This window comes from Hypanus sabinus, chromosome 9 (genome assembly GCF_030144855.1).
Source record: "Hypanus sabinus isolate sHypSab1 chromosome 9, sHypSab1.hap1, whole genome shotgun sequence".
Taxonomy (NCBI): domain Eukaryota; kingdom Metazoa; phylum Chordata; class Chondrichthyes; order Myliobatiformes; family Dasyatidae; genus Hypanus; species Hypanus sabinus.
The window spans coordinates 68781070-68800188 of NC_082714.1; the positions used below are offsets into that span (position 1 = coordinate 68781070).

Consider the following 19119-nt stretch of genomic DNA (forward strand, 5'->3'; position numbering starts at 1 on the left):
ATTGAATCCCCTATCACTACTGCACTCCTCTTCACCCTCCCCACTTTCCAGATTCTGTGCCAGAGACCCTGCAGTCACTGCAGCTGCCCCCAGTAGGTCATTCACCCCTCCCCCCAAAACTGCATCCAAAGTGGTATACTTATTATTGAGGGGAATGGTCACAGAGGCACTCTCCACTGGCTGTCTATTCCCTTTCGCTCTCCTGTCACCAAGGTACCTTCCTTCTGCAAATAAGGGGTGACTACCTCCTTATAGTTCCAATCTATCACCTCCTCATTCTCCCATGTTCCGAAGGTCATCAAGCTGCAGCTCCAGTTCCTTAACATTAGTTATCAGGGAGACAGGAGTTCTTCCACAGTTCCTACATCTCACACAAGGAACATACCACTAACTCTGGACTCATTCTCAGCGCATTCTAGCTATGTACTGATAGACAAAGAAAGAGAAAAGAAAACTTACTAGACCACCACCTCCATCTGTGCTTGCTCAAGCCTGTTCTCGACGAAGCATGTTGAGCCAAAGCCTCCCACTCTAAAACTGGGCCATTCCAATAATGCCGAATCTTCATAACTGCTAAGAAAGTAGAGGTCTTCTTTGTAATGGCATACTAGACCCGACAGACCCTTTGAAATGATAACACTAAGTAATATAAAGTTGCTGGCCCTCTCCACTTCAGATCGCAAGATGCAGACTGGCTCATGAACATCTGCTGACGACCTCCTATAATGAGCTCTTTGGTTTTGCTGGCATTGAGTTAGAGATTGAAAATCTGGTTGAATGGTGCTACAACAACAATCTCTCAGCTAGATTTTGATTCATCGCTGCCTTTAATTTGGCCAACAACGGTGGTGTTGTCAGCAAACTATGGCTTTGCAGTTGTACTTAGCCTCACAGTCATACGTATAAAGCAAGTAGAGCAGGGCCTAAGCACACATTTGTGGTGCACCTATACAGATAGCGATTGTGAATGAGATGTTGCCAGTCCAAACTGACTGGGGCCTACAAGTGATAAAATTGAAGATCCGGTTGCAAAAGGAGGTATTGAGGGCAAGGTCTTGGAGCTTACTGATTAGTTTTGAGGGGATGATAGTGTTGAATGCCAAGATATAGTTAATGAAAAGCGTCCTGATGTATGCATCTTCACTGTCCAGATATTCCAGGGTTAAGTGAAGAGCCAACAAAATGGTATCTGCTATTGATCTGTTGTGATGGTAGGCAAACTGGAGTGGATCCAAATCACTCCTCAGTCAGGAGTTGGTATGTTTCATCACCAAAGCACTTAATCACTGACAGGCTGATAGGCAGGAGGCAGCGAGTGGGAATAAAAGGGGCCTTTTCTGGTTGGCTGCCTGTGACTAGTCGTTTTAGCCACATTGTCAATGATTTGGGTAATGGAATTTATGGCTTTGTGACAAAGTTTGCGGATTATATGAAGATGGGTGGGAGGGGTAGGTAGTGCTGAGGAAGCAATGCAATTGCAGCAGGACTTAGACAAATTGGAAGAATGGACAAAAAAGTGGCAGATGGAATACAGTGTTGGGAAAAGTATGATCGTGCATTTTGGTAAAAGGAACAATAGTGCACACAATTATCTAAATGGGGCAAAAATTCATACATCAGAGGTGCAATTAGGAGTCTTCATGCAAGACTCCCAGAAAGTTAATTTACTGGTTGAGTCTGTGGTAAAGAAGGCAAATGCAATGTTGCCATTTATTTCAAGGGGAATAGAATATAAAAGCAAAGAAGCTTGGAAGCTTGTATGATGTATAGCTCCGGGGTTGTGCTCCCAATGGTTTTCTTTTTGTTTTTGTTTTTTTTCAGTTAGTAGGAGTTTTTTTTTAAAGTTAGTAGGGGTTCTTTTTTCCCTTATCTTTTAACACTTTATTTTTTCTTATTATAATTTGATATATTGCTTAGCTTTGTTAATCAGTTATTTGCTAATTTAATTCTTTATTATACATAGTGACATATTGACTTAATGTATTTTTTTTTGTTAATCTACAATAATAATTAGTAACAAAGATTTAAAATGAGAAATAATGCTGAGGCTTTATAAGACATTAGTCAGGCCGCACTTGGAGTATTGTTAACAGTTTTGGGCCCCAAATCTCAGAAAGGATGTGTTGCCATTGGCAGGTGTCCAGAGGAGGTTCACGACGATGATTCCAGGAATGAAGGGGTTAACATGAGGACCGTTTGGCAGCTTTGGGCTTATACTCACTGGAATTTAGAAGAATGGGGAGGGGGGGGGGGATCTCATTGAAATCTACTGAATGTTGAAAGGATTAGATAGGGTGGATGTGGAGAGAATGCTTCCTAAGATGGGGATATACAAAACTAGAGGGCACAGCCACAAATTGAGGGGCAACTTTTAGAACAGAGTTAAGGAAGAATTTTTTTAGCCCGAGGGTAGTGAATCTGTGGAATGCTTTGCCACAGACTGTGATGGAGGCCAAGTTCATGGGTATATTTAAGGCCTGGCCCTTACAGGTTGTGGCTCTCTTGATTCACCTAGGACTTCTGGTTTTAAATCTACACAGATTCTGAATGATTTTGTGGGACACACTTGTCCACAACTGACTTTAATAAAGTCTGTTACAACTGTGGCATATTTGTTTAGAACTTCTGATAAGTCCTTGATCCCAGTCCACCGACTCAGAGCGATCCTGTAGCCATTTCTATGCCCCCCGTGACCACCTCTTTGTTGCTCTTGTTCTTTCTGCCTGTATGCAAGTAGGAACAGGGCAGTCAGATAATCAGATTTCCCAAAATGTGACCTAGGTTTGAGACAGCAGACCGTCATGATGGTACTGTGGCAGTAGTTGGGTGTGTTGGCATCCTGGTGCTGCAGGTGCCATGTCAATGATAACCAGGCAGAGATTTCTTCAAGTAAACTTGATTGAAGTTTTGGGCAATGATCTGAAAGGTGTTGGAAAATGGCACCACTTACTATATCAAGTGCTTGCTTTAACATCTGCCTTTGGCAATATGTAAACGGAACAAAATATTCCATGTGTGTTCTAACCTCACAGCTCCAGAGTGAAAGTCCCCGTGCCTTTTTAATTGTCAAACTTATGCTGCAACTTTGATGGATGATGTGGACCCCAAGATCCCTCTGTTCCTCCACACTGCTAAGAATCCTGCCGTTAGCCCTGTAATCTGCCTTCTAGTTCAACCTTCTCACTCCAGCTCTGCATCCCATTGATATCTCATTACAGCCTTCTACAATCTACACTATCCACAACAGTACTAACCTTACTGTCATCTGCAAACTTACTAACCCACCCTTACACTTCTTCATCCAAGTCATTTATAAAAATCACAAACAGCAGGGATCCCAGAACAGATCTCTGCAGAACACCATGGGTCACTCACCTCCAGGTAGAATACGCTCCATCTACTACCACACGCTGCCTTTTTTGGGCAATCCAATTCTGAATTCACTGAGTCAAGTGACACTGGATCCTACACCTCCGGACTTTCTGAATGAGCCTACCATGGGGAACCTTATCAAATGTCTCACTTAAACTCCATATACAATGGAGTATACAATGACTGCTCTGCCTTCATTGATAGGTTATCTCACTTCCACAAAGAATTCAAACAGGTTTGTGAGGCATGACCTGCCCCTCACAACGCCATGTTGACTATCCCTATTCAATCTACGCTTTCGCAAATGGTTGTAACAATAGTTTACCCACTACTGACTTGAGACTTTCTGGTCTATAATTACACAAAATGATGAAATCAAATGATAAAACCAAGTAGAGCAATCAAAAGTTGTGGAACCAGGACAGGGATCCCTCTGCAAAGGATTAGAAACGTTAAATTCCAAAAATAAAAACTCTCACTGAATCACTGTACATTAAACTTCATGCAGGAACGCCGATCATATTTATGGTGCTTGAATAAGCTAATTGCCGAATGTTAACCAGTTTTGTTCAATTCCAGTGCAAACCTGCAATCATATATCAGTTTAGTAAGTTCAAAAGTATCCAGAAGTAATCAATTACTTACATAGGTCATTGTACAGCAAATTCACCACAGTATCCACAAAGATATTACAGGAAGGAGAGTCAACGTATGAAACAGCAACCGACTATTCAGTCCAACCTTGCCTGCTCATTAAACTTTTCATTTAATTCTCCTTCTCCATTGTTTGTTGCCTTTAAAAGCTATTCACCTCACCAACTCCCCAAATAGGAGCAACTCAAACATTTCTACCATGAGTGGAAATTCTTCTTACAGTAACTTCCCCTTTGTCACTAATAAATTAATCATAAATGGTTGGCCTCTGTCAAATTGCAATAGTGGATCTACTCTTCTCTATTTTACTGAACATATCTTTAATTGCAAAAACCTCTATTAGGCCTCCTTTCATGCTGTTTCATAGTTCATCCCTTCTTGATAGGCAAAATTTAACATTCTGGTATCATTAACACAAATCTTTATTGTGTTCATCCTCTTAAAACATGATGTGCAGAATTTTATTACTGTGATTAAAACAAATTTTGTATTAGTTTCAGTTCTTTCCATCTGGATTGAAAAACCAAACATGCACTGGAGTTAATGGTCTTGAATCTGTATCACTACTTTCACTAATTTGTGCATCTGTATTCAGATCTGACAGACACAAGAAACTGCAAATATTGTAATCTGGAGCAACAAACAATCTGCTGTAGGAACTCAGTGGATTGTGCAGTATCAATACAGGCAGAAAGGAATTTTAAAAGTTTCAGGTCAAAATCCTACATCAAATCTGAGAGTGGAGAAGCAAGATAGCCAACATAGAAAGTAAAAGGGTAGGAGTGAACTTTGGAAGGTGTACAGTGTCATGCAGATAGTACTGGAGAGGAGAGGGGAGCAGAGGAAGATGAAGTTGGAAGATAGAGGCAGATAGAGAGGGGAAAATAAACTTCAAAGTACATATGTCACCATATACTACCCTGAGATTAATTTTCATGTGAGCATTTAGAGTTGATACAAAGAACACATAGAATCAAAGAAAAACTACACACACACACACACACACACAGGTAGAGGCGCGCGTGCGCACACACACACACAGATATGGAGAGACAGATGGAGCAAGGTTGGAAACAGTTGCTGGAGGGTTATGATAGGGATAGGGGTCGGGTCTCTGTTACTGAGCCTGGCTCTGTGGCTCACAAGGGAAGGGTGGACAAGAGGTGAGCTGTAGTTACAGGGGATTAGTTGGTTAGGGGAATAGGAGGTTCTGTGGATGAGAATGAGATTCCCGGATGGCGTGTTGCCTTCTGGGTGCCAGGGTCAGGGACATCTTGGATCAAGTCCACAGTGAGAGGGTGAGCAGCCAGAGGTCGTGATCACCCAATGTCATGGGAAGGAGTGATGTCAAGTTCCTGCAAAGTGAATTAGGTGCTAAGTTAAAGGACAGGACCTCCAGGGTTGCAATATCAGGATCACCACTGTGCCACATGCTAGTGAGACCAGAAATTGGAAGATCGTACATTTTGACATGTGGCTAAGGAGGTGGCTCAGAAACAAGGGCTTCAGATTTTTGGATCATTGGGCTCTTTTCCTTGGAAGGTGGGACCTGCACAGAAAGGGGGATTAATATATTAGAGGGAAGGTTTGCTGGTGCTGCACAGGGGAGGTGGGAACTAGAGCACCAGAACACATACAGCAGTAGTTGATAGATACATACATATCTACCTCCGTACCAAATCTACTCCAAACCTACATACCAAGCCAATTATTTGGATAAACAGACTGTTTCAAGAAACATAAGGCAGTCATAGTTGGTGAATTTTAATCTTCCACATGCTGTCTGGGACTCCCTTACCGTAAAAGAGCTGGATGGGAAAGGGTTTGTCAGAAGTGTTCAGGAAAGTTTCCTTGGGCAGTACATAAAAGTAGAGAGAGTGCAATACTTGATCTTTTACTAGTGAATAAGACAGAGTGGGTGACAGAAGTTTATGTAGGGGAATACTTTGCATCTAGTGATCATAATGCTGTTAGTTTCAAGGTAATTTTGGAAAATGATTGGTATTATCCTCAGGTTGAGATGATAAATTGGAGAAAGACCAATTTTGATGGTATCAGAAAGAATCTGGGAAATGTGGATTGGGACATGCTGTTTTCTGGCAAAGGCGTATTTGGTAAGTGGGAAGCCTTCCAAAGTGAAATGTTTAGAATTCTTGTCAGAATAAAAGGCAAGAATAACAGCTTGATAGAACCTTGGTTTTCGGTGATATTGAGCCCCAATTTAAGAAAAAGAAGGAGGTGCCGGTATAGGCAGGTAGGAACAATAAGTTACTTGAGGAGTACAAGAAATGCAAGGGAACACTTAGGAAGGAAATTGGGGGCTAAAAGCATGAGATTGCTCTAGCAGACAGGGTGGAAGGAGAACCTTAAGGGCCTCTACAAAAATATATCAAAAGCTATAGCAAGGGACAAAATTGTTCCTCTGGAAACTCAGAGTAGTAATCTATGTATGGAATTGAAAGAGATGGGAGAGATCTTAAATGGCTATTTTGCATCTATATTTACAGACACAGTTGATAGAAGTGAAGCAAAGCAGCAGCGTAGTCATAGATCCTATACAGAATGCAGAGAAGGTGGTGTTTGCTGTCTTGTGGCAAATTAGAGTGGATAAATCCCGAGGGCCTAACAAGGTGGTCCCTTGGACCCTGTGGGAGGCTACTGCAGGGGTGTTAGCAAAGATATTTAATACATCCTTAGTTACAGGTGAGGCTACCAAGGATTGGAGGATAGCTAATGTTGTTTTGTTGTTTAAGATAGGCCCTAAGAAGTGGGAAAGTTATTGAGACATATTCTGATGGGCCGGGTATATAATTATTTGGATAGACAAAGACTGATTAAGGATATTCAACATCTAACCAATCTTACAAAGTTTTTCAAGGAAGTTACCAGGAAAATCAATGACGGCAAGCCAGTGGATGTTGCCTACATGGACTTTAGCAAGGCATTTGAAAAGGTCCTGCATGGGAGGTTGGTCAGGAAGGTTCAGTCACCTGACACTCAAGATGAGGTAGTAAGTTGGATTAGACATTTACTTTGTGGGAGAAGCCAGAGAGTGGTTGCTTCTTTGACCCGAGACCTGTGATTAGTGGAATATTGCAGGGATCGGTGCTGGGTCTATTGTTGTTTGTCATCTATATCAATGATCTGGATGATAATGTGCTAAACTGGATCAGAAAAATTTGTGGATGACACCAAGATTGTAGGACAGCGAGGATGACTATCATAGCTTGCAGAGGGATCTGGACAGTTAGAAAAATAAGCTGCAAAGTGGCGGATGCAATTTAATGCAGACCAATGTGAGGTGTTACACTTTGGGAGAACCAAAAAGGGTGCCATAGGTCTTACAAAGCGAGCAGTAGGGCACCGAGGAGTGCGGTAGAACAGATGGATCTGGGAATACAAATCCCTAATTCCTTGAAAGTGGTGTCACAGAGAGTTAGGGTCATAAAGAAAGCTTTTGGCACATTGGCCTTCACAAATCAAGTGAGTACAGGAGTTTGGAATCTTGATAGCGTACAAGATGTTGGTAAGGCCTAATTTGGAATATTGTGCGCAGTTCTTGTCATTTACCTACAGGAAAGATATAAATAAGATTGAAAGAGTGAAGAGAAAATTTACAAGGATGTTGCTGGGGCTCAAGGACCTGAGTTATAGGGAAAGTTTAAATAGGTTAGGACTTTACTCCCTAGAATGTAGAAGATTGAGGAAAGATTTGATAGAGGTATACAAAATTACAAGGGGTATATATAGGGTAAATGCAAGCAGGCTCTTTACACTGTTGGATGAGACATTAACAAGAAGTCATGGGTTAAGGGTGAAAGATAAAAAGTTCAAGGGTAACATGAGGGGAAACCTTTTCACTCAGAGGGTGGTGAGAGTGTAGAATGAGTTACCAGTGCAAGTGGCTGACGTGGTTTGATTTCGATGTTTAAGAGAAATTTTGATAGGTACATGGTATATGGAGGGCTATAGTCCAGATGCAGGTTGATGGGACTAGGCAGATTAATGGTTCAGCATAGACCTGAAGGGATGAAGGGCTCTTTTCTGTACTGCATTTGGTGATTGCAATGTAGCCTTCTCCACATGTGAGACCAGTGCAGACTGGACAACTATCTCATTATGCACTTACTGACCATCCCAAGCTCACAGTTGTATGCCATTTCAACCCTATTACCCTGTCTTCTCTCCATAACCTTAAATGCCATGACTAATCAAGAACCTATTAGCCTCCACTTTAAATATACACAATGACTTGGCCTCCTCAGACATCTACGCTAGTGAAATCCAGAGATTTACCACCCCCTGGCTAAAGAAATTGCTCAATCTCTCTACTCTAAAGCGACGTCCCTCTCTTCTGAGGTTGTGCCTTCTGGTCCTAGACACCCCACCCCGCCCCCACATCTTCTTCACATCCACTCTAACTAGGCCTTTCAATATCTGATAGGTTTCAATGAGATCTCTCCTCATTCTTTTAAAATCCAGCAAGTAGAAGCCCAGAGTTATCAAATGCTCCTCATACGTTAACCTCTCATTCCCAGAATCATTCTTGTGAACCTCCTTTTGACCTTCTCCAATGGCAGCACATCCTTTCATAGATAAAGGGCCCAACACACCAAGTGTGATCTGAATATTACATCTTTGCACTTATATTCTAGTCTTCTTGAAATTAATGCTAACATTGCATTTGCCTTTCTTACCACTGACTTAAACTGCAAGTTAACCTTTAGGGAATCCTGCATAAGCACTCCCAAATCCCTTTGCACCTGACGAAGGGTCTCGGCCCAAAATGTTGACTGCTCCTTTCAACGGATGCTGCCCGACCTGCTGAGTTCATATAGCTTGTTTGTACGTGTTTATTTAACCACAGCATCTGCAGTGTACTTTGTGTTTACCCTTTGCACCTCTGATTTTTGAATTTTTTCCCCTTTTAGAAAAGTCTATACCTTTATTCCTTTTACCAAAGTACACTTCCCTGCATTGTAATCTACCTGACACTTCTTTACCTATTCTCCTAATCTGTCTAAGTCCTTCTGCAGATTCCTTGCTTTCTCAACACTACCTACCCCTCCAGCTTTCTTTGTATCATCCGCAAACTTGGCCACAAAGCCATCAATTCAGTCATCCAAATCATTCATTCAAAGTGAAAAGAAGCAGTCTCAACACCAACACCTGAAGAACACCACTAGTCACTGGCAGCCAAGCAAAAGAGGCTCCTTTATTTCCAGACTTTGCCTACTATCAGTTAGTCAATCTTTTATTCAAGCTACTATCTTTCCTGCAATACCATGGGCTCTTGTTTAGCAACCTCATGTGTGGCACCTTGTCAAAAGCCTTCCAAAACTCCAAGTAAAGAACATCCACAGGCTCTCCATGTCTATCCTGCCTGTTACTTTCTCAGAGATCCAACAGGTTTGTCAGGTAACATTTCCCCGAAAGAAACCATTCCAATTTTGGCCTACTTTATCATGTGCCTCTAAGTATCCAGAAACCTCATCTTTAATAACATCTTATCAACACCTGACATCAGGCTAACTGGCCTATAATTTTCGGTCTGTTGTCTTTCTCTCTTCTTAAAGAGCAGTGACATTTGCAATTTTCTAGTCCTCTGGAAACATTACAGTATCTAATGATTCTTGAAAGATGTTGGATTGTCATGATGCTGCCATGATTGTCCAAATAAAATAGAGATTCAGAGAGCGGTTAATACATGGAACATGTTGCCAGAGTTGATGGAATCTGATTAAATGGGGAAGACATAGAAAGATATGGTCCTAACGGAAGCAAATAGCATTGGTGTAGATGGGCATGATTGTCAAGTGCTGATGTGCCCATTTCTGTGCTACATGACTTCATAACATTAATAACAGGACTTTTTTTCATTTGTATTTGCAGAGTATTTTATCCTGTTAGGTGTGGTCTTTGATTGATTCTATTGTGTTGGATTTACTACATGCCATAAGAAAATGATTCTCAGGGTTGTATATGGTGACATATGTACTTAGATAATAAATTTACTTTGTACTTTGTATTACCTTTATTTAGCTTGTGGCTACTTTTTGTGCCTTACCCTCTTGGACAGCAGACGCAGAGGTCTGATTCATGTTGAATCCAATATGGTCTCTAAGTAAGTGAGACATTTCTCAGGGTTACACCTGAGATTTGGTGGACATTTCACTCAGTTCAGTGTTCAAAGGCTTAAACCCCACAATTCAAATTGCATTTTCCAGTAAATAATGTATATGAGTAAATAGCAAGCAGCTAACAACATTTCAGCATTGCATGGATTCTGAAAAGTCACAGCATTTGCAAAGACCCAAACAACACCATAAAAGCTGTTTCCCTACCTGGACTATAAACAGAATGCCAACAGGTACATCTTCACCCTCAGCATTTACATACATGGCCTGAGGTAGATTAGACATCAATGCCACTTGAACAAGGAATCTTAATGTCATTATTGCTACTGCAGCAGCCATCCCAGAGAGGGTTACCAGGTAGAATAGGAAGTAACGTATGTTTAATGCCCCAATGCAGTTATTCACCCAGACACAATGGTGGTCAAATCGATGGACACAGCAGTTGCACAGTCCTGGGGGAAAGAGAAAAGGAAATAATATATTTACTCCTGAAGCCATTTTCAGGTTCAATCCACATGGGTGGGATGTCTTTTGTCTTTGCCTTTCTGCATCTCCTGTATAAAATTAATTGAGTCCTCAGCAAATATCAAGCCATTGGGAAGAACTGTACTGGACTTGTTATTAAATTGCCAACATCTCTGGGAATCAGCTGTTCTGGTGAGCTCCTGGAGAGAGGCTGTAGCTGTAGTCATTATGAATCAACTCTTATGAGAGAAACAATTTCTTGGTCTCAAAATCTCAGCAAGTATCTCAGCATTAGTGTCCAAATACATCAAACGAGGTACTTGGAAGACATTTACCATTGTTGCTTTATTTATTGGTTCTTTGAGTTTCAAAAAGGACAATATGTAAATGGCAGACTTTCTTCTCCGCACATTATATTTTAATGGGCAACATCCAGGGCTCTTTCTGTTTGACAGGTTTCAAATTTTTTTTTGTGTTGTGGGACAGGTTTCAAATTTAAGTTGAAATAAAAACAAATCTTTGCTAGTTTAGTCAAGCCTTAAGTAATATTCTTATATTTTTACTGACTGAGTCGCTGAACTTAAATCAACTTTTTTTTAGGGTGGTACAGTTCATAGAGCTGCTGCCTCACAGTGCCAGTGACCCAGATTCATTTCTGACTACAGTGCTGTTTGTGTGAGTATGCATGTACCTTCCGCAATTGCGTAGCTTTTCTCTCACAGTTCAAAGACATGCAGCTTGTAGGTTAACTGACCACTCTTAATTGTCCCTGTTGGAGGGTGGTATGATATGGGGACAGTTGATGAGAATATAATGAGAATCAGATGGTAGAGGGGTAAATGGTTGCTTAATGTTGGTATGGATGCAGGACTAATGGCCAGTTTCTGTGCTATATGACATTATGCCCTTGTTTCTCATCCTTTTGTCCCATTTGGGCTCTTATGCAGACAAAACATCTGCAATACATTGAACCATAGATGAATACCCATGAAAACAGCCAAACAAGACAGCATTACTGTTGGACCGAGGTGCAAAGCATGGTACCAACAGTCAAACTACACGAAGCGTACAAAATAGCAAGCACATGTACAAATGGTACGATATCAGTTAAATACAGCCACACAACAAAGCAGTCCAAACTCTGAGTCCACGAATGCCGCAGAAATCTGCAGTCAAGCACAATACAGTCTATCTTCTGCAAAGCAATCACTTGGGGTGGGGGGGGGGGTAGGGAACCAACTCCAGCCTGGCAGAGTGCTCTGGCTCCGCGCCTCTCTCCTGGCGGCTGTAAACAGGCAACACTGTGGCCTGTAGCCTGAGGCCCAGTCCTCACTACGACCGAGGCCATGCAGCTCCCCCACTGTCCGTCAATAAATCATTGAATTGGACTTGCAGTATTCCACATTAACAATGTCCAAAGGGTCTTGCGATCACAAGAAAGTGACTATGACGGTCACTTGCTATTAAGACTGTATGCCTCCTTTGTGCATCAACTCCTCTGAAGCCTGACACTAGCAGTCAGCACGATCTGCACCAAGTCTAGCTCCTTCGGTTTTTCCGCCAATGAACAATGATGGGTAGACCTGCAATACTTTAAATCTTTAATGTCTAGCAGGATCTTGCGATCATTAAAAAATACGTTTAAAAAGGACAGAGCACCCTTTGTTGACCCCGTAGAAGCCACTGCGATTGAATGTGCCGCTATCTTACCAAAACCAGCAACCTAGGTTCAATTCAAAATGATAACTGAATTCAGGAAGAGGCCCACTAACAAGCCCCACTTTTCATTCATGGAAAAGGTGGACAAGGCAGTGGAAAAGGTCTCCAGTTTCAAGTTTTTGGGGATGAACATCACTGAGGAGCTCTCTTGGTCCATAAACACAACTTCTTCAGTAGGGAAGAGCTAATCTGCACCAGAAGTTGCTGGCCAACTTTTATTAATGAGCATATTGACATACAGAATGACAGTGTGGTACTCTAACTGCAGCAAGACAGATCACAAAGCACTCCAGCAGGTGATTAGGACAGCTCAGCACATCATTGGGACTCAACTAACAGACTTGAAGACCATCTACAACTCTCAATGTCTAAAGAGCGCCTGTAACATCATAAAGGCCCATCCCATCCTGGATACTGTCTATGCAATCTCCTGCCATCTTAGTCAAGACAGTAAGAGTGAAAAGCAGCTTCTTCTTGAGGGCTGTTGTGCAGATGAATAATGCTACACTCTGGCTTGCCAATGACTTTGAGTGTTATGGACTATCAAAGTCACTTCTTGTGTGTAAGTATGGGAATCTTTTAAAAATTAAGCTGTACTGCATGCATTGTAAATCTGTTAAATGGACTGGAGTAGTACCGCAATCTCGTTGTCTTCAGCAATGATAATATTAAGTTTTACTCTATTCTAGTCTAAGATCTATGCCCTACACATTGACCTGAGTTTTCTCTTCACAAATGCTGACTTATATATCTATCCAGATTTCCTAAATGCAAGCTCAATACACACCCACATTACCCATATGTCATAAGTTTCTTACGGCAGTGCCTTGACCGTGCCAGTTTCACTAGTTTGCACGTTGAGCAGACACGAGCATGTTGGTACAAAATTCCATCATACGTATATACTTTCAGAAGCTGCTTGAGGTTTGAAGGTGAAATTTTACCTTTGAAAAACAATTAAGAATGAACAATTAACAAGTTTAAAATCAAAAGCAAGTTGTAAATAACAACCACAGACACAATCCCAAAGTGTGTGGAACTGACTTCAATGGAAAATTGAGCCAATTCCTATTTCAATTCATCTGACTCACTTGTCCACTCGTCCCTCCTCAATGATCTCCCTGCAAGTGTGACAACTGCTACACCTGCTCCTACACCTCCACCCTCACCACCACTCAGGAGCCGCCACCAGTCCTTCCAGGTAAGGTGCTATTTCACCTGACAGTATGAAGGGGTCATTTACTATACTTGATGCTCTTGGTGCACCCTCTTCCACATTGGTGAGACACAGCGTTGATTGGAGGACTGCTTTGATAAGCTCCTTTACTCCATCTGCCACAAAAGGTGGGTTTCCCCCATGGCAACTCATTTTAATTCTTCTTCCCATTCCTATATGTTGGTCCATGGCATCCTCTACTGCATGATGTGGCCACCCTCAGGTTGGAGGGTCAAGACCTCATATTCCATCTGCATAGCCTCTGACAGCATGAATATAACACAGTAATTTCTTCCCCTCTCCTACTTCTCTTTTTCCATTCTCTATTCTGGCTCCCCTCTTACCCTGCTCTGTCCCTCACTCCTTCTGATATCCACTGTAATCTCCTATCAGATTCATTCATCTTCAGCCTTTTACTACATCCACCTATCACCATCCAGCTTCTCATTTCATGCTCCTTCCCCCCACCCACCCATCTGGTTTCACCTATCACTTGCCAGCTTGTATTCCTTCCCCTCCCCCAAATTGTTATTCTGGCTTCTTCTTCCTTCCCTTTAAATCCTGATGAAGGGTCTCGACCTGAATTCTCTCCTATAGATGTTGCCTGAGATTTTCATGCATTTCGGTTTTTTAAAATTACTGGAAAATAGACCTAACCAGCTCCCCTCCACCACCACACTCCGCCGTCTGATGAAACTGTTTCTTATTTTCAACAACTTAGCATTCAGCTCCTTGTACTTACTCCAAAACTGCCTGTCGTTTTGTGTCTAAGTGGAGCAATCCACTTTCCAAGCCTATACTGGTAATGTTCCCCAACTTTTTCTCTGCTACGTTGACACCGGCATTAGTGCTGCTTCCTGCACCCAAGCTGAACTTGTCAATTTCATCATCTTTGCCTCCAACCTCCACCCTGCCCTCAAACATATTTCATTCACCTCTGGCATTTCTCTCCCCATCTTAATCACACTGTCCCCATCTCTGGAAAGAAACTATCTACTGAGATCTTCTACAGACCTACTGACTCTCACAGTTATATTAACTATAGCTCTTCCCACCCTGTCACTTGTGAAATTTTGTTCTCTTCTGTCAGTTCCTGTTTCTCAACTGCATCTGCTCTGAGGCTGAGGTTTCCCATTCTCCAGCATCTGGGATGTCCCTCTCTTTCAAAGAGCAGTTTCTTTTCCATCATCATTGACATTGCCTTTACCCGGATTTCCTCCATTTCCTGCACATCTGCCCTCATGCAATCCTACTGTCATAACAGGAGCAGGATTCCCCTTGTCATTACCAATTGCTCTACAAGCCTACATATCCAGCACATCATTCTCAGTAACTTCCACCGCCTACTACCATTAAGCACATCTTTCTCTCCCTCCATCCTCTGCTTTCTGTGTGGATCACTCTCTACATGACTTCCTTGTCCACTTGTCTTTTCTTACTGATCTTCCTCCTGGTATTTATCCATGCAAGCTTGACAAGTTCTATACCTGCTCCTACACCTCCTTCCTCATCACCTAACAGGATCTTCCCAAACAGTCCTCCCAGGTGAGGTGATAGTTTACCTGCAAGTCTGTCTACTGTTTCCAGTGTTCCTAGTGCGGCCTCCTCTACATCAGTGAGACCCGACACAGATTGGGGGTCTGATTTGTTGACCACCACAAAAGGCAGGATCTTCTAGTGGCTAATCATTTTAAGTCGATTTCCCATTCCCTTTCTGACAGATCAATCCATGCCTCTTCTACTGCCATGATGAGTCCAACCCAGGTTGGAGGAGCAACACCTCATATTCCATCTGCACCTGATGGCACTGAAAATTTCTCTAACAATCAGTAACTTCTCCCCCCTTTTCTCATTTTCCATTTCCCATTCTGGTTAACTTCTCACCCCCTTCTTCTCCCCACCTGCCCATTACCTTTCTCTGGTTCCTCTTTTCCCTTTTTTTCCACAGACCACTGCTCTCTCCTAGATTACTTCTTCAGCTCTTCATCTCTTTCAGACATCTTCTCTCATCTTCCTACTCAACCCCCACTCTTTCACCCACCCACCAGGTTTTACTAATCACCTGCAAGCTTAGGCTCCTTCCCCCACCCCTCCACCTTCTTATTCTGGCTTCTGTCCACTTCTTTCCAGTCCTGATGAAGGATCCCAGTCCAAAATGTTGACTGTTTATTCCTCTCCATAGATGCTGTCTGACTTGCTGGGCTTCTTCAGCATTTTGTGTTTTGCTCAAGATTTTGAGCATCCTGTGTTCATTGTTTCTCTCCTGACAATGCTGCCAAACTTGCCCACTATTTACAGCATTCTGTCTTCAGATCAATCTCAAAATATTCTTCTAAGGACAAATATTGGAAACCTCTTCTGAAATAGAGCAATAAAATGTTTACACACAACTGACAATGGATCTTGCTTTAGAGACTTTAATTCCCTCTGCCTCCACCTCAATATTACTCACCAAGTGTCAGCTTTAAAATGGGACATGAGCTCTCATTTTATTAACTGAGCCAGTCAACTGAGGAAAAGTGGCAGCAAATTAGCATGAGACAGTTGAATGCCCAAGTCATTTCACAATTGTTTCTTACCAGGGTCACTGACACAGCATAGGTAGAAAAAGTACATCTTTCCAAACAACAGGATGTAAGGCAGCAGCAAGTTACTGAGTGTGAATCCCAATTCCAAGGCATAAGGGAACACTTCCCAGGAATACTCTCCATACACAGCAACTTCCAAAAGAAGATGCAGGGCCAAGAAGAAGGAGTTTCTGTTAAAAGTGAAAGGTGGTGATTAGGTACCCTATGAGTTTATGCATTGTGCTCATTGTAAATCTTCCTACACATTAATTAGCTGTGCCTGTGCTTCAAGTAAACCTGTTTTGTAGTTTACATAATCATTGGATCACTAGTTTCTGTCCCCAGCTAGGTTCCTACCAGCTTCTACTGCCGTTTCATGAATACCACCACTAGGTAAATTTTTATTCAAGAGTGATGGATTAACAAGTAGTCTAGAAAAGGTTTCCAGGAATTCAAAGGATTGTTTCAGGTCTTTCCCTTTTCCGCATACACAAAGAGTTTGGAGGGAGAGATTTAATAGAAAACAAACAAAACATGGATACTTCAAGATCAGAAAATTTGAAAACCTGCTAAACTGAATGTAGAACGTTAGTGGAGAGTGGGGACCGTAGGTTGGAATGAAGATAGATGTGAAACAGCATTTTTTGGAAATGGAGAATCAAAAGTGATAAAATTCTCAATAGGGTGAAGGAACTGAAAGATACCAGGATTCATATTTCATGTGAAAAGCTGATCTTTTTTATATAAATAAGCTACTGAAATCAAAACCAATCTGGTGATTCAACTGGTGTTGAATCTGTATCAGTTGTATGTTGGGCAACAGCTGGAAATACTTTGCACTTTGGGGACCCCCTTAGCTGGGCATTCATCTTTTTACTTGCAACACCCCTGCTAACCACACAGAATGAGTGAGGATTGATCTGTGCAGGTATTTACACTCACCTCTGATGGATGAACCTATGTAAAGCATACTGCACTGCTACCTGCATCCGTCCAGGAACCATTGGCCCAATCGTCTATTAATGATGGAAAGAAAATGGAGGTAGAAGAAAGGCTTGCATTTATATAGCACATATCAGTCAAACTATGCCATTAAGGTGTACAGTTACTGTTTTTATGTAACTCATACAGCAGACAATATTCTTCCAGCCAGCTACCAACAATAGCAATATAATGAAGACTGGATAATCTATTGTTTTGGTAAAGAGATTGATATTGGCCAAGACACAAGGACACTTTCTTGCTTTTTAGTTACGAATCAGTGCCTTGAGATCCTATTATATTAACCTGGGAAGGTAGGCAAGGCTAGAATTTAGAATCTCTAGAGCAGTCATGATGCAGTGGTTCCTTCCTCCCACAGATGCTGCTCAGTCTGAGTTCCTCCAGAACAATGTTTGTTGAAGCCTTGATCTACTGACACAGGAGGTAAGGATGAAACCTATGGTCAAGACTAGAATTACAATATCGCATTCTAAAAGAGTTTGAGAATGTGATAGTTTGAGAATATCTCAATAGTTTGAGGCATAAGAAAGCATACCAAATGCCTTCAAGAACACCAAAGTATATAACAGCTTTGAACTCGAATCACATTTCATGAGTAACCAGATGAAAACTCAACGTGCTTAAAATACAAGGTGATGGACTAAGAGTTGGTTAAGGAAACTTTGGCTGGGTAACACTTAACCAGCAAGAATTCCAAAACGTATGATTCCTTGAGGAGTGAGACAATGCAGTTATGACACTGTGAACACAGTCAACTTTCATGAAACCTGATTGCTGGCATTAAACATAATCTCTCCAAAACCTTCCAAGCAGGAGTCAAGGCTATGGATATACTTCACAATGTTTCCATCTAGAAGCCTGCTCACTGCCAGACCCAGGCTTTGCTATTGCTTGTGGTGTCATGGGATAACAACTTAATCTCTTCTGAAGGCATCTTGCACGGAGATTATAGATTTTCTGCAAGGTAAAATATCAAATGGATTCAGGACCCTCTCCTCAAATTTCTGTTTTATTTAGCTTACAACGATTATATTACAAATTATAAGGCCATGTAGCCAATTGTGTTTAAGCTAGTTCCAGCTCTATTTCACATTCCTCCTCTTACTCTATGGTACAACCGTGGCTGAGAAGAGAAGTCAAAGCTAAAGAGGGCATAAAACAAAGCAAAAATTAGCAGGAAGATAAAGATTTGGGAAGCTTTAAAAATCCAACAGAAAGCAAATAAAAGAATCATTAGGAGGGAAAAGATAAAATACAACAGAAGTTTGCAAACAACAGCAAAGTGGATAGTAAAAGCTTTTTCAAGTATGTAAAAAACAAAGGAGAGATGAGAGTGGTTATTTTTCTGCTAGAAAATGAGGCCAGATACAAGATGGCAAAAATGAACTAAATAAGTATTTTGCATCAGTCTTCACTGTGGAAGATATTAGCAGTTTGCAAGATATTGAAGGGTGTGAGGGAAGAGAAGCAAGTGCTGTTACTATTACAAGGGAGAAGGTGCTCAAAAAGCTGAAAGACCAAAGGGTACACAAGTCACCAGGACCAGATGAACTACACCTTAAGGTTCTGAAAAAGGTAGCAGTAGAGATTGTGGAGGGATTAGTAATGATCTTTCAAAAATCATGGGACTCTGGCATGGTGACAGAGGAGTGGACAATTGGAAGGCAGCAGAAAGGAAATAATAGACCAGTTAGCCTGTCCCTAATGATTGGGAAGATATTGGAGTCAATTGTGTTACGATCCAGCAACAATGAATATATAATTGAGACAGGTTTTTTATAACAAATAAAACATTTATTAAACACTGTTAAAAAACCCCCAAAAGTAAACCAACTAACTTAACCGGAAGTCCGCTGCTATGCGGCAGCTTGAACAGTTCTCAAAGCGATAATGCGAAAACAGTTCTCAAAGCGATAATGCGAAAACAGTTCTCAAAGCGATAATGCGAAAACAGTTCTCAAAGCGATAATGAGAAAACAGTTCTCAA

At 41.6% G+C, this 19119-nt stretch overlaps 1 protein-coding gene across 1 annotated transcript in view; it reads right to left on the minus strand.

Moving 5' to 3' along the window:
• The window catches only part of zdhhc4 (zinc finger DHHC-type palmitoyltransferase 4), an 80238-nt gene that overhangs the window by 8105 nt on the left and 53014 nt on the right, over window positions 1-19119 (minus strand). The window contains exons 4-7 of the mRNA XM_059981141.1: window positions 17073-17146; window positions 16143-16321; window positions 13166-13291; window positions 10371-10615 (exon numbers count right to left, since the gene is read on the minus strand). Coding sequence (XP_059837124.1) covers window positions 10371-10615; window positions 13166-13291; window positions 16143-16321; window positions 17073-17146 — 624 coding nt within the window. The remainder of the gene's footprint in view (window positions 1-10370; window positions 10616-13165; window positions 13292-16142; window positions 16322-17072; window positions 17147-19119) is intronic.